This window comes from Panthera leo, chromosome A2, assembly GCF_018350215.1.
Source record: "Panthera leo isolate Ple1 chromosome A2, P.leo_Ple1_pat1.1, whole genome shotgun sequence".
In the NCBI taxonomy this organism is placed as follows: Eukaryota; Metazoa; Chordata; class Mammalia; order Carnivora; family Felidae; genus Panthera; species Panthera leo.
Genome location: NC_056680.1, coordinates 96894198 through 96910039, shown reverse-complemented (window position 1 = coordinate 96910039; position 15842 = coordinate 96894198). Strand labels below are relative to the sequence as shown.

The window sequence follows — 15842 nt, the reverse complement described above, 5'->3', positions numbered from 1 at the left end:
ACCAGGCAGGAAAGATGACACGAATCCTGCAGCAGGGTTAATGGCAGTAGTAAAGAATTAAACAGAAAGAGAAAGGTTAGACAAACAGTTCAAGGTAGTAGCAATAGACCAGGCTAAAGAAGTCAGGCAGTCCCAGGTTAGCACAAAGCATCCAGGAGACTAGACGTCATCACCAGACTGAAGACAACACTTGTGTTGTCCGTTGCTTTGAGTCATTTGAGTTGCTTCGAGGCCTTTCATTCATTGGCAGCTTATTATCCTCTCCATCCCCTAGAGGGGACCGCTTTCCATTGTGTGAACTCTTGATCCTTTTAAAGTGGTTACCCATCAGGTCACTCTCTGGATTTAAAGCTCACAAAAGAAGTCCGTATCTTCAAGGCCATGTCCAGTGCCTCAATCCCTCTTCTTCAAAGATATCCCTCACAGGCATAGGAGTGTGGGTCTGGGTGCTAAATTCGTGTCCCCTCTCTAAGCATCCTAATGCTATAGTCTAGTGAGGGGACTGCTGATGAAATGCCCAGATGCAAATGGAGGCAGACACATGGAGAGATGCTTCCAAGACTTCAGATGAGGCTCTTCCAGCCCGTTAACAACACCCGTGAAATTTCTTCTGATGGACAAGTTGGTAGCATTAACTCAGTCTCTTAAGAGGTGGGTATGGGTTAGGAATCCTTTTGATTTGCTGCTACTCATTAACCCTCGTGCGTGACCAAAACGTAATCACCAACAGTCTCTAATTACCGGGTTTAACACTTCATGGAAGCCATTACTGGCATGATGATGGTAAGGTGTTGTGAGAAAGCCAGAGTTCTTGGGTACATGTGGTTTGCACCAGGGTGTGAAGGCACACTCTAAACATGCCAGAGTCCCTTCTGAGAGAGCACTTCCTTCTGAGGCCTGAGGTGTTGCTGTTGCAGGGGGTTTGCCTGCTCCTGGGAGAACCAGTCTAGTTGCTGCTCCTTGAGAATTAACGGAACCATGAATGTGGAGTCTGAAGATGGTGAAGTTTCTAAGGGTGCAGCAAAAAGATCACGGAAGCCGTTTTACACTGCACCAACAATTCTGGCTTCCTTAATAAGGCGTCGGACCTCCAATGATGTAAAGAGGGTACCGAAACTGCAAGAAAAGTCATGTCCTCCTCCTCCTCCTCTGTATCTCCCCCTCCATAGAGAAATCAGCATTTCCTGTGTTTGTATCAGCTTCTCTGTAAATGTTAAAGGTGGAATCTGGCAGCCTATTAATTCAGATGGTGACAGAGATTTCAACGAATTTTCGTTATGTTGGCAGTTACGGTGGAAAACCGAGAGAGAATTTGTTGGTAAATGCTCTGTCGCTCTTTTGGTGCTTTTCAGGACGTGTGCCCGTCCAGGGTGGCCCTGACCTTTCCCTAGCCGTTTCAGAGAGGACCGTGCCTCAGGTTTGGCCTGAAGATGCAGTAGCCCAATTTGGCACACAGTCATTGGTTGAGAAGCTGAACAGGAGTAAATGTGAGGGCAGAGATCTCGAAGGACACGACAAGTGCTTACATGGTGCTGTAAGACGGCGGCGGCGGCGGAGGCGGCGGCGGCGGCGGCGGCTGCGGCGGCGGATACTGGGGTACCGGAGGCTGGCGGTACCAATGCGGATTCCAGGTGATCATCACGGGGACATAGAGCGATCGCCCGTGTCCGTCTCGCCCCACTGGGTACCAGGCGAATCCTACCGGGTAGGTCGGGTACGTGGCATAGGTGGGGTACGTTTGGTATCCAGGTATCTGAGGTACGTATTCAGTATACGTCGCCAGGTGAGCCTGGTCATCCAAATTTGGAATAGAGAGTCGAGGATACTGATTCTGGATGGTGAAGTTGTTGGGAGCTCGGCAGTCGTAGGAAACTTGCAGTTTCCACCCCCTTTTCACCTGGAGAACTTGGGCTCCGTTGGGGGCGATCGTTGGGGTGATCAGCCCATCTTTCACGTTTCTGGCCACGAAATCTCGCAGAGCTGCCATTTCAGGCTCGGACAGTGAGTACACGTGTCCGCTGGGGATACTGTGTGCTCCAGGGATCATCTCTATGGTCGGGTCAACCAGACGGTGATCTGGGTAGACGTTTTCATCCACCGGAGTGTACACGTTCTGGACGTAGTAGTACCTCACTGGTTGGTAAACTCTGTATCCATCCACCGGGTAGTAGAAGGACGGCTGCGCTGGTGGGGGGAGCGACGGTGGTATCGGAGAGTACATCCGGCAGTGGTATCGGCAATATTCAGAATCAAAGACGATAGATCGGGTGCTCCATGTGATGTTGGGGTCGTGTGTGCTCAGCCAGCGCACCCCGAGGACAACGGGGAAGAACGGAGACTGAGTCACGTCGAATGACAGCACCTCGCGGTGATCTCCCAGGTCAACGATCAGGTCATGTGTTTCGTGGACAACGGGGCCCGATGCTATGGGACGTCCGTCAATTGCTTCCACAAGTATCGGCCAGTCCTTGACTCTCAGAGGAATCCCATTTTGGGCAACGTACTCGTGATCGATGAAGTTGCCAGAAGCACCAGAATCGATCATGGCTCGGACGAACAGGGTGTGTCTGCCCGGGAGATGAATCTGGAGCATCACTTGCAAGTGTGGAGATGAAGCATCATCTTGTGGGGACCTTATTAATTCTGGCCCGGTCGCTGAAGGTCCCTCTACAGCGGGGCCGGGGAGTTTCCCGCCGGCGAAGCCTTTGAGGCCTTGGCAGGACAGTTGTCGGCGTAGTGACCTCCATTCCCACAGTAGAGGCAAAGGTTCAGCTTTCTGCGTCGTTCCTTTTCTTCCTGGGTCAGGCGCATGCGGGCACCTCCCACAGGCTCGGTGGGATCTACCTGGTGGTGGCTGGTGATGTGCGGCAGAACGAGCGCGCGCGGCGGGGAGCGAGGCTTGCGCGCCGCGGCTGCTCTGGCCAGCCTCCTCTCGATGTGGATGCACTGGCCTATCAGTGCGGACAGCGACTTGGCCACTTCAAGGCGCGACAGCTCCGCCTGGATGTGGTCGCTGAGGCCCTCGTGGTACTGGTCAATCAGGGCGGGCTCATTCCAATCCAGGTCCTGGGCAATCATCTGGAAGGCGTTGGAATAGTCGATGACTGACCCCATGCCTTGGCGCAGACGTCTGATCTTGCGTTTGGCAGCCTCCCGCCTCTGAGGGTCTTCAAAGACGTGCTTCATCTCGGTCATGAAGGCTGGGTAGTTGTGCATCAGGTAGTGGGATCGCTCCAGCTTCGCGGAGGCCCAGCGGGCGGCACGGCCGGTCATCATGCTGGTCACGAAGCAGACGCGGACGCGATCGACTGAGAAATCTCGGGTGCTCTTTTCCATGAAGAGCTGGCACTGGGCCATGAAAGGAACCAGCATGTCTGGGTTGCCGTCAAACTTCTCGGGAAGGTCATCTGGGCACTCTTCCTCTATGGGAGTGGGCGGGGCAGCGGCCGCCGCAGCACCTCGGAGCTCGAGCTCATCCTCCTCATCCTGAGGGGCGGGCTCCACTTGCTCACGGAGGGAGGTGTTCTCCTCCGTGAGTTTCTGCACCTGGTTCTGCAGGTTGTTGTTCTCCTCTGACTGCTTCATGACCTTCTCTCTGAGGTTGTTGATCTCTTCAGAGAGATCGTCCCGCCTTCGTTCGGCCAGGTTGGGGATGTACTGGCCTCTTTGGCCGCTGCGCGAGGAGGAAGAAGAAGAAGAGGAGGAGGAGCAGGAGGAAGAGGAGGAGGAAGGGCCGTTGGGGGGAGGAGGAGGAGGAGGAGGTGGGCAGTCGGGCCCCAGGGTGAGAGTTGGAGTGGGAGGGGACCTCCCAGGTGCAGCTTCGCTCCTGTGGGGATGGAGGCCTGGGTCCTGGCCTCCTCTTCCACCCTTTCTTCTTTTTGTTTTCAAAAGCTTTTTGTTTCTGTAAAGGAAGACAAAAGCATAAATTTAACATGTACATTCAAAGCAACACATTACAAAAAAGAATTTAGCATTTAGAGTGTCCACCAAAATACTTTAAATACATGAGTACTTAAAGTATGCACCAAAATACTTTAAATACATGAGTATTTAAAGTATGCACCAAAATACTTTAAATACATGAGTATTTAAAGTATCCACCAAAAATACTTTAAATACATGAGTATTTAAAGTATCCACCAAAAATACTTTAAATACATGAGTATTTAAAGTATCTCTTTGCCCTACTTGTTTACATCAGTAATTAATAAAGAAATGCAAACCTTGAAAAGGGGAGAAAGAAATTAATCAATTAAACAAAGCATAACAAAAAGCACCCCATTTTTTAAAAATCCAAATGACCTTTTCCTCCTCAAATGTCACCTGTTCATTATGACTCAACAACACATAACTATATCAACAGCAAGCTTCCCTTCACCAACTAGAAAAGAACACTGAGACATTGTAAACAAACAACTCTGTATCAAGAGAGCACAGCAAAAACCTCTCAAGTCAAAGACCCAGTCAGAATAAAACCACAAAGTAAAGCCAAAATGATTAACTGTTATTAGACAAGTTACCTGAAACACAGCTAATATTCCAGCTAATAGGGAACCAAAAAAAAAAAAAAAAGGTGGGGGCTTAAAATCACAATGCCTATATTCATCAACTCTGGGGGAAGGGGGCACTTTGGCCAACTGTCATGTGGTCTACCTCCATGCAGAAGGTAAATGATTATCAAAACAAACAACAACAACTGCCACAAAACCCACAAGATTATCTAAATTACTTTTCTGACCACAATTTGACTTCCCAAAGAGAATTCCCTGTGGGACAGAAGTGGCACTGAGCAGCAACATGTGTATATCAGTTTCCCTCCTTATTATACGATCAATCAGCAAATATTAATTGATGCCTCTTAGGAGGAGCTGAGCTATCAAATTGGACACTCAAAAACTTACAGTATAGATTTAATTAAACAATGCAGGTAAGGCACAGGGTGAATATTTAATAACTGTTAGTTATTACATTATTAATAGTCATTAAAGTTATTAATAAGTTATTGATAGTTATTCATAAAGTTATTAATAAGAAAATAGAAATGTAACATTCTGTGTAAAGAGGCTAAGATTAAAATAGGGAGGGGCTGCAACTATAGCAACCTAGGCATACATTTTCCACCTAAATTTTTAAATTATTTTTGTATACACCGTAGGTTGAACAAATCCAGGACCTCATTTGACTTCCAGGTCACCAGTTTGCAATTTCTTGTTTTTAAACAAAATTTGTCAGCACAGTCCCACCAAACAAAAAGTTTGTAATTTAGAGCAGGATAGGGCTGCACTCCTAGGTGGTGAGTGGATATATGGCGCATGGGGGGGTTGGGGGATTAAAGGTTCCTAATTATGGGTATGGGGACAATAAATCACACCTAAAATAAATGATCCAACAGTGCCTATGTACTTCCTAAAAATAGGGCTAAGTGCATTTAGAGTAATTTTTTTAATAACTTTACAATGAGCATTAAATTCTCATATTTGGAAAACTTTAGAAAAGTGCTCAAAAGTTTAAAAATATAATATACAAAGCAGGCAGACTGCCTATTCACTACAATTTTAACTTGGCAGTCTTGGCCACCTTTTCCTCTCTGACTCATCAAGGCAAAATGGACACTAAATTAATTATATTATTTACAACCCACAAAGATAAACATGTGTTATTCAAAGAAGTTAGGTGAAAAATAGCTAACATTTCAATCAATAGGGCATAAGAAAAAAAAACAACGTGATAATCAAAAATGATGGCTGTACACTTCAGCCTTGACCCTGGGTGTAGAGAAATACCCTTTCCTTCCTCTTCCTTAAGACCCCTCATAATCCTTTAGGCCCCTCCCCTACCCTCCCCCTCCCTACTCCAAGGAGTGGCTATACAGCAAGCAGAATCTCCCTCCAAGCCCCCAAGCAGAATCTTTAAGGGACAGAATTACTGTGCCATTTTAATAGTTTTAATTGACATTTAAGATTAAATATTCTAAATAGTCTAAAAATGCAGAAAAACTAGAAGATGCAATACATCATAACCTGTGACACTGTTTCATTTCCAACTCCTTGGAGATAACTGTATTGGTGACACTCAGAATATAAGGTTACAAAATAGTGGACTTTTTATTTACAAAATTAAGAGTTTTAATGTCCCATTAAACAACTAATAAGCACAAGTCAGGTGACTCGGGTGCCACTTCTGTCATCCAGACAATACTTTCAAAATTCTGGAAAGGCATTCAGAGCATGGCCTGGCGCTGCCTGACCCAGGTCAGGAAGGTTAACAACCTACATGTCAATCACAGTCACTGAGATGAGTTTTATTGAGGCCCAGATCTGATGGGTTTTAATATCTGCAAAATACAATAATAGGACAGATATAACAACATGTTCAGAAATCAGCAATCATTGTATTATTTGGGGAGTCAGAAGATCAATAATAAGCGTTTAAAATTCAAATGCTTTTAGTAGACAGGAAGGTACCATAAAAGTGAAAAGGACCTGAAGTTAAGACAGTAAGGAGGAGGCTGTGACTGTAATTTGGGGAAGCATGCCCCCCCTCCCCAAAGACATTCAATTCTTTAAAAAAAATTGTATTCCAGTGCTGGTCAAACAAATTAAGGGTCTTATTTGGCCTGCAAGGTCACCAGTTTGAGACCCCTGACCTTTACCAAGATCAGGTTTCAGGTGCCCACCTCTGGGGTTTTAAATTTTGGGGTGGGGTTCTAAATCCTAAAGGAGATGACTGTCCAGAGAAGAGCGGTTTCAACTTTAAAAGTGATAGGATAGTGGGCAGGCAGGTTAACATTTGTGTAAATAAAGTTTTAAAATATTTAAACAGTAACTAGAGCACCAGTTAACATAGAAACAGGAGCATTATGACTTGATTTGAATTACAGAACTATGGCTCTTTAAACCCCCCTTATGAGGGGCTGTACTGGGGAGGTGCAGTCAGGTTTTAGGAAAACCTGAAAGGATACATAGCATAGAGCCGAGCCACATGGGACAGATGTCACCTTTACATATGAAAAAGAATTCATTGCTAGTCTATATAGGAATTAAATACATTTAATTCATCTCTGACTATTCAGGATGACTTCTAAAAACTTCCGTTCCCCAAACATATCAAAGAGTAATAGTGGTCCAAAACTGTCACACATTAAACATCTCATTAGGAAATGACACTTCATTAAGCAACTCTTAATTGCTTTACATTTTCAAAAGTCCCAATTTCTTTTTTAGTACTCTGTGTACTATTTGTGAAATGCAAATTATATTAATATGCACATTTTGACCATTGTTTTGAACTTTAAAAAAATGCAGACACAGAATTTCCTAAGAGGAGGGGGGGGGGGAGGGTCAGGGTAGCAAGGTGGGCATGGGGACTTACTGAAAGCTGTAATTATAGGTATGTATAAAAGTATCAAGATAAATGAGGTTTTAAAATTTCTTCATTTAGTTAGAAACATAAACATGGTACATATGACTAAAAGTAAGGCATAAATTGGTTTAATAAAAAAGTTTAGCAATGCCAGCTAAAATGTTCAACTATGTTCAAAATGTTTTTACATTATACAAATTTTAAATGAAAATTATGTACCACCAGTAAGTAATCCACTCACCCCAAATTTAAATATTTAAATAATTAGTTTTTGCTTTTTATTTTAAAAAAGGTAATTCTTCTGAATATTTTAAATTAAAATAGTTTTTTTTAATTATAATTACAGCTTGCATTATTGGAGTTTAAAGTATATATATATATATATATATATATATATATATATATATACATACATACACGCTTTTTTTTTTAAAGATCCTATTAAGTGTGAGAAATAAGGCTAGCAATGCCTTGGACAATCCAGCACAGCAAAGCACCACAAAAAAAAAAAAAACAGAAAACACCTGCAGACACCAAAGAAGGCACTGAATAAACCAATTTACTCTGGTCATTTAACACATATTTAATGAATGCCTACCATGTGCCAGGCACAATTAATAAATATGCAGGCAAGTTAGCCAGGGCTAATACCCTAGGGTTCCAAGAAAAAAAAAACCTAGCTGCACAGGCATACACATAAACACCTCATCCTTGCTCCAAGGCCAACAATGCCAATAAGCCACTAAACTCCTAGGAAACACAGTTCAAATTGTTCCTTATTTTGTATCCACCAAAGAATCCAATTCCAGTAAGCCACCATAAATGCCCATTAGTGTCTCAAAAAAAACCTTAAAAGTATTTAAAACAACTTATTTCTCATTTATAGTAAAAATATTTAGCTGGATTGCCCTTAGAGGCACCAGCCATGTATGCTCAGAAGCACCTTTCATAACCCACTGTCAAGTTTAAATTGTGGATTATGTTATTTAATATATGCAAAGCACTTGTAAAAAGTGCTTGTAAATTCCAGGTATAATTATCATTGTTGCTAATTGTTCTTGTTTATTGTTCTTATATTTATTAGACACTGCTGGATAAAAAGCAAAACCGGCGCCACAGAAACCGCAGAAGGGAGGGGCTGTGCAGCCAGGCTCAGGCAGAGAAGGCAGTGCGCAGGCGCAGAGGAGGTGGGCCTGATGGGAGGGGCTGGGGGCTCACACTGCGCAGGCGCAGGCGGGTTCCGGGGAGGCGGGGCCGTAGGCCAACTCAGAAGAGGCTGGCTCAGGGAGGGGCCAAGCTTTGGAGAGGCGGGGTTTGAGCAAGCCACCTCAGAGGAGGTGGGCCTAGGGAGGGAGGTTTCAGGGGGGTGCCACCTCAGAGGAGGTGGGCTCACAGGGGGAGGTGGGGTCTGGGGGAGCCACCTCAGAGGAGAAGGGCTCAGGGAGAGGCGGGGCCTGGGGGTGTGGCCTCAGGGGAGGGCTCAGGGAGAGGCGGGGCCTGGGGAAGAGGCCTCAAAGGAGGCGGGCTCACGGGGAGGCGGGGCCTGGGGGACAGGCCTCAGAGGAGGCGGGCTCAAGGAGAGGCGGGGTCTGGGAGGAGACACCCAGAGGAGGGGGCTAGGGAGGGGCGGGGTTGGGGAGAAATGGTCTAGAAGGCGCGCTCTAGGAAGGCGCGCTGCAGAGGAGGCGCGCGCTGAGTAGGCGCTGGGAGGCGCTAAGCCCGCTCTGAGCAGATACTGCAGAGAAGGCGCGCTAGAATGGGCGGGGCAGGTCTGAGACTGGCTGTTTGCCTCTCCCACGATCCCCCCCCCCTCCCAAAACCCCTCCCACCAGCCTCCAACAGCCAGATTCATTTCATGCAACAAGAGCAATCATCCCCAGATCCAACCCCCCCCCCCCGCCCATACTAAGCAAACCAACAGTTTCCACAAACTGTTGCTGGACGCCCATTCGCGCCACCACTACAACTACACTGCCACTTCAATCAAGCGCAACTAGGCAAGGCAGCTCGCTCTGCCACCACCAAAAGATTCCCTTTTACACTCAAGTCAGCGCCCCTCCACTCCACTGCTATAGCAGGAATGGTGTGGGCAGAATGTTAAACACTAATTTTTGCCCGGGGCTCCATTTTGTGTAACAGCACCATCATGCAGACAACCGTCCTGCAGAAAAACATAGTGGGAGCCATTCCAAAAGGTGTGTTAGAGACAAAGGGTGGGGTCCCCCTCTAAGAAGACGGAGTAATCTTACTCTACAGCTCTTGTCCCTTTATAGCAGGTTTCTTTATAGCATAAAACAGTGCAGCTTGTATATCTCTGCAGCTGTTATTACTTTGTAGCGCATTTTAGGTGTAAATTCTCTGCAGCTCATGTACCTCTGCAGTTCCTGTGCCTTGTAACACAATGAAGCGCTGTTGTAGTGCTAATGGTATCATTTTTGTAGCGCTAATCTTCTGCAGCTCAGATTTTGTAGCGCATTTAAAGCGCAAATCAATCATCAGTCTGTAGCTCATATATTGCTGCAGTCCATTATGGTTTGTAAGCGCATTGAAGCGTCCATCCATCTATAGCGCATCTGACGCGCTTATCAGTTTGTAGCGCATTGAAGCACCCATCAGCTAGTAGCGCATTTGAAGCGCCAGTCTACAGTGCATTTGAAGCGCTTATCAGTTTATAGCGCATTGAAGCGCCAATTAGTTTGTAGCGCCTATCACTATGTAGCGCATTTGAAGAACAAATTGCAAATTGGTCTGTAGCTCTTATCCGTCTGCAGCTCATGTCTGTCCGCAGCTCATGTCTGTCTACAGCTCTTATCTGGACTTGGGTCCTGGAAATCAAAGCCCTGAAGGCTTGGTTTCTCTCTCCACTCTGTTTTGGGGTACAGCCAGTGAAGGCGTGACAAGATTTTCGTGGAGACACTTAGGGGCACTACTCTATCTCCCGCAGCTCCCGAAAAGGACAGGGAATGAATGTGATCTTAAAAAAAGAAACATCCTCACCGCATACTCACCACGCGAGGACTCCTCTGCGAAGACAGGAGGACGGGGTCCCACACCTGTGCCAGGCGTGGGTTCCGCTGGGTGCTCCGCAGCCCGGAGTGGCCCCGGACGCGAGCCCGCTCAGCGGACCTTTCGCAAGGCTCGGTGGACCCTCTTCGCTGTTCTCCCCAGGTCGTAGTCAGGTTTCTTCGACACACACCAACCGAAGTTGAAGCGCGTGTACCGGGAGCGCCGACCGGGAGCCTTATATAGGCTGAACAGAGGAGGGGGGCGCCAAATCCCAGCGTGCTCCGCGGGTTAGGGGGGCGGAGGGGAGCGGGGGCGGGGGTTGGGGGGGATTGGGGGATGGGGGTGGGGGCGATGGCCACGCTACACTGGCCCGCCGCTAGGGGGAGTACGGGATTAAGGAGGGGGTGCAGGATGCTGATGCTGAACTGGCCAAGCTGGGAGGAAAGAAGAAAGGGAGGGGAGGGGAGAATCGAGGACGGCCGGCCTAGTCAGGCCAAGAATGCAATTGTCCCGGTGGTGGGAGCTGGGAGACCCTTGTGCTTGGACGGGACAGGGTCGGGGGACACGCAGGATGAGCCCCGCGACCACTGGCACCTTCTTGCTGACAGGTTAGTGGCCCGCGCGCGACGGGAGGTCCTGGGGCCAACAGGCCGCCGCCTCCCCATCCCCCGCCCGGGTTTTGGGTACCTGGGGGCATTTTCTGGGCGCCAGTCCCTCTTTCTACCCGCATCCTCACGACACCCCTTGTCCAGAACACCCCGCACCCCAATTCCTGGGCCCTGTGAGTCCCTTCTCAGCCTTGACCCCTGGCCTTTTCTTTTTCTCCGCGCCCCCGCGGGCCCCTCCCTGCCCAGAGCGCGCAGAAATTCTGTCTCCAATTTCCATTCCCACCGCACTCCCTACCCCTAATTACCAGCCCTGGTGGTGGACCTCTCCCCATCCCTGAAGCAAAGACTTGGGGGTTGTTGCCCATTTTTCTGGGGGTCGTTACCACACGAATGGGGCTCTGCGGCCCGGAGACAAGCCATAGGAAATGGGTGTCAAGCTGCATCCCCTTCCACATAAACATCCTTTTTTTTCTTTCCTTGAATCCGATCGGGAGGGAACACAAAAATGTGCATTTGAAACACCTAATTCCCCTTCTTCCTAAAAGCATTTCTTGGCGGCGGAAATCTCGTTTTTCTTAGATTTTACGGAGCAGGGAAGCAGAATCGTGAAATGCTGGGAGCTAAACTGGGCGTTCGGGTCAGGGTTAACCCCGGCTGGGGGCCAGAGACGCTGCAAACAGCCGCGTTTGCCCCACCAAGTGCACTATTTTGAAAAGCAAAAACAATTAAAAACAGCTGTGGATGCCTCCAGTGTGCTTGGAGGCTTCGGAGGCTCCCAGCTATGGCCTTTTAGTGGTGATTACAAGGTTTACACAGAGACCTAGCTCTCTCTGCAACGTTACGTTTTTCTAAGTCTTGTAGAGTGAATGAATACATTTAGTCACGGTAACCGCATGTTTAATCCTTTCAAGCGTGTTGCTGAGATTCGGCCACAAATGTTTGTGTGTATTTATGCATATAAACATACATATTTTACTTTAGATAAAATTGCAATGAGTTGCAAACCTCTGAAATACTGATGAACAAGGATGCTTAAAAAAAAAAAAAAAAAGAGCCATAACGAGGATTTCTATTTAAGCGCCTCAAAGTGTCAGGGTCTGAGAAAAAGGACAATTTGTTGATAATCTTAGAAAAAGAGGTTTAAGTTAAAATGGAAAGCCAATTGTCTACAGCTGAGTGAGGTTTCTGAAATGCGGATGACCACATTTGTATTTAAAGGCTAAAATTGAGTATATTTTAGTAACATTGCTACAGATTATTTATACATATAGGATAAATAAGAATTCGACCCATTGTACGTGACAGGGTGTCAGGGATCGCAATTAAAGCTAGCTTTTCTAGGAATAAACAAAAGTGGAACACAATTACTGGGATTTTACTTTTTATCAGAAATAAAATGTTGACCATCAGATCTATGAATGAATGAAGTGAAAATTTCCAACAGTGGAAGATGTTTTTCTAGGAAGTTGGGTGAACACAATTATACTTTTTAGAAGTGCCTTTAATCTTAAGATGTTCATCCTTTTCTGCAAGATAAAATTTTAGGATGTCTTATGTTTGTCAGAGTACCATTCTGACTGCCGAACTGTCAACCCCTTAGATGTTTTTTTCAATCTAGAAAATTTAGTTTGCCTATTTGTTAACGGATAGATATTCTTTATCTAAAAAGTGAGATTAAAAACCAGGATAGATGGTAGGGAAAATAAAAGTTTAAAAATCTATCCCGAGACTTTTAAAGTTTGCATAACTTTGAACCAATTTCATTTTTTATTTCAAAATGTTAACCAGAATTTGTTTGTATAAAAACATCTTTAGTATTATTTTTTATCATACTGAATTTTTATTCACTGTGCAAAATTCAGGAGAATAAAACTCCAGAAAACTGGGAAAAAAATCAAGAAGAAAATCAAGATCACCTGTAACTTCTTCATCCTAAACTAATCCCCATGCACATTATGTAGTTTACTTTTTCAGACTTTCTTTATGCATTTACATGTACCAAAATAACATATATTTCTCATAGAGCTACATATGTATGATTCCTAAAAATTAAAAATCAGATCAAATTAATTTTCCTTCATTATTTTCTTTCCAAAGAGACCTAACTGTTAAACAACATTAAATTTACAGAGATTTTTTAAAGGAAATAATATTAATTGCTTTTTCTAATTAAAATTTAAATGAACAACGTTAGTACATAAATATTTAAAACTGGATAACTGATAATTTCCTCTGATCTCACTATTGTAACATACGCATAGTTATCATTTTGGTGTATTTCCTTGTGTTTTTTATTTCTCTTCATATTAAATAATTTTTATTTTGCTTAGAAATACTTTTCTGAGCAAAAAAAAACAACATTGATAAGTAATTATGATAAGACTTTTGAAATCTGAAACAGCAAAACAATATTAAAAATAAATACAAAAATATAACATTGACAAATACCTTAGATAACATTTGTGTTATCTTACAAAACATTAGCCTCCCTCCAATTAATAGACAAGAATTTAAAACACTTTTTTGACATCTATTATTCCTAAGTGAATTTTGGATTTTCTCAGATATTCTCAGTGTTGACTGTTTCTTACCCATTTTGCACACGGTTACATGTAAAGCAAAAAAAAAGGTGTTACTGAGCATATTTATTTTATCAAATAATAACTGGGCATTATATTTGGATATTTTAATTCATTTTGATGAGCATTTGCTGTGGATCCATGAAGCTGTTGATTGACCACCTGTATTAAACTTCTAGTGCAATGGGAAAATTGTATTTCAAAACAAAGTAGCATTTTCCCTTGTCAAATACTAGCTAGACTTCTCTTTGGACATTTAACCTATTTTATGACAATTTTCCATCTGTGAAACTGTTGACTTACCTCAAGTATTTAGCCTAATTTCTAGGGTGGCGGGAAAATTGTATTTCAAAACAAAGTGGAATTTTCACTTGTCAAATAATTAGACTTTCTAGTTGGACATTTTATGTATTTTAAATGAAAATTTGCTATAGATCTGTGAACCTGCTAATTTACCAGATACTTTTGGCTTCACTTTTAGGGTGGTAGACAAAATTTATTTCTAAGCAAAGTAAAATTTTCAGTTGTCAACTGGACTTAGTATTTGCTCATCTTACCTCTTTATTATAAGGGTTTTCCATAAATCTAAAAGCTGTTGGTTTACCCGATGTATTTAGCTTAGCTTCTAGGACAATGGACAAATTGTATTTCTAAGCAAAGTGGAATATTCACTTGTCTTGCTCTCAGACATTAAAAATAGCAAGAGACAGCACCAGAGAAACCTAGTGAGAGACCATCCAAAGAGATAAGGGTAACATGTATTCAGTTTATAACGCTGGTTTTCCACTGAGAAAACCATACTCTAAACAAATGCTGAGGCAGTAAAGAAACCCTGACATGTTAAAAAATTCTCCATCAAATATTCAGATTGTTTGGGATTCCAATAAGGGCAGGATTTATGGATATTTTCTCCAAAATAACTAGCCACTTTATTTCTTTTCTTTTTTGATAACTGTACACTTACTCTTACTGACTCCTTTTCTTAAACCTTACCCTTGCCTCAGCTCTAAACACCAAAGTGCAAATCCTACTGCTGATCTTGTTTCCTGCTCTTAGTGTAAAAGAGGACTCTAGGTGAATAGATGATACGAGTTTATGTGTCCATTAGAGATTCTTGGGCTGGAGCTCTGTTTTAGTCCAAATCTTCACAGAACTATTAAACATGGTGACTTTTTTTTTTCCTTTTCATCCTTTTGAACTTCTCCAGCATAGATAAAGAGACAGACATAACAGACAGACAGACATGAACAGACTGAGTCACTCACTCTCTGTCTCTCTGTCTCTGTCTCTGTCTCTCTCTCTCTCTCTCTCTCTCTCTCTCTCACACACACACACACACACACACACACACACACACACACACTCTTATATGTATATACCCCATCCAGGCTTTTTCTAAACTTTAGAATACTGTTCTCTGGTTTGCTATCTCTCTGATTTCCAGAAATATTATGCCAAAAACAGGAAAGCAAAATTTAAAAAAAAAAAAAAAAAAAGAAGCTAGTGTTCCTAAGGATCAACAAGTCTTTTTAACTGAATATTTTTTGATTGGGGTTTTCAAGTTGGTAGGATCAGATAGAGTCTCAAGTCTCTTAAAGCTGTTTTACATGAACTGCCTCCAAGCAACATTCTCTCTAAGAAGAATTCCTGGTGTCTTCAATTTTTTAAACAATGTAACTATAGTAAACACAGTATTGAATAAAAAACAGTCTCCACAGTCTGACGCCCGAACAGACATTTCCATTGAGGCTCCTTTCCTTTTAGTCTTTGTTCTGTGTGCATATGTAGTTTTCAAAGACTATAATTTTAATATGTATAGGTTTTTTACACGTTGTTTTGAAACATAAGTGAATCTTACTTTCAGCAAAGCATTTGTTAAGGCTTGAGATGCTCTTGTGGGTGAGATGGTATGTTGATTAGCGGGATTGCTTTGTGGGCATGAGGCGGGCTGAACTAGCACCCTCCAGGTGTGTGGGGTACTGGGTTTGGGTCCAAGAGTGGTCCCTGGAGAAAGATCTAACCCTTTGCCCTGGGTCTTTTGTTTTTCCAGCATTTTTATGAATGACTTTGATGAAGATCTAGGATGCTTGCTTTAAAATCCAGGAATGACTTGAAAAGGGGGAACTATTACAAGTAGATAACAAGAATTTAGAGTTTAATGTGGTTTAAATAGGCTGCGATGCTATGTGAAAAGATACTTAATAGCAGTAAATGCATCATAATTCATCAGTGTATAAGGAAGAAGGTGACTTAATGTGGTGGCAATCTTTGAGGAAAAAGGTTAATA

General features: G+C 43.8%; 2 protein-coding genes across 3 annotated transcripts in view; one reads left to right on the top strand and one right to left on the bottom strand.

The window, feature by feature from the left end:
* Positions 1-212: 212 nt before the first annotated feature.
* Positions 213-10567, bottom strand: PEG10 (paternally expressed 10). The gene is given in 3 exon segments (XM_042918056.1): positions 213-2694; positions 2697-3901; positions 10360-10567. Coding segments are annotated over 3 exon segments (2382 nt in total). The 5' UTR covers positions 10365-10567; the 3' UTR covers positions 213-1522.
* Positions 10568-10794: 227 nt separating this feature from the next.
* Positions 10795-15842, top strand: part of SGCE (sarcoglycan epsilon) — a 68635-nt gene continuing 63587 nt past the window's right edge. Inside the window, exon 1 of one of the 2 annotated variants that reach the window (XR_006197015.1) lies at positions 10795-10976. Coding sequence is in view for 1 of the 2 variants with exons in the window: in XM_042917989.1 (XP_042773923.1) it covers positions 10868-10976 (109 nt within the window). In the remaining variant the exon portion in view is untranslated. The remainder of the gene's footprint in view (positions 10977-15842) is intronic. The other variant, XM_042917989.1, reaches the window with a different exon arrangement.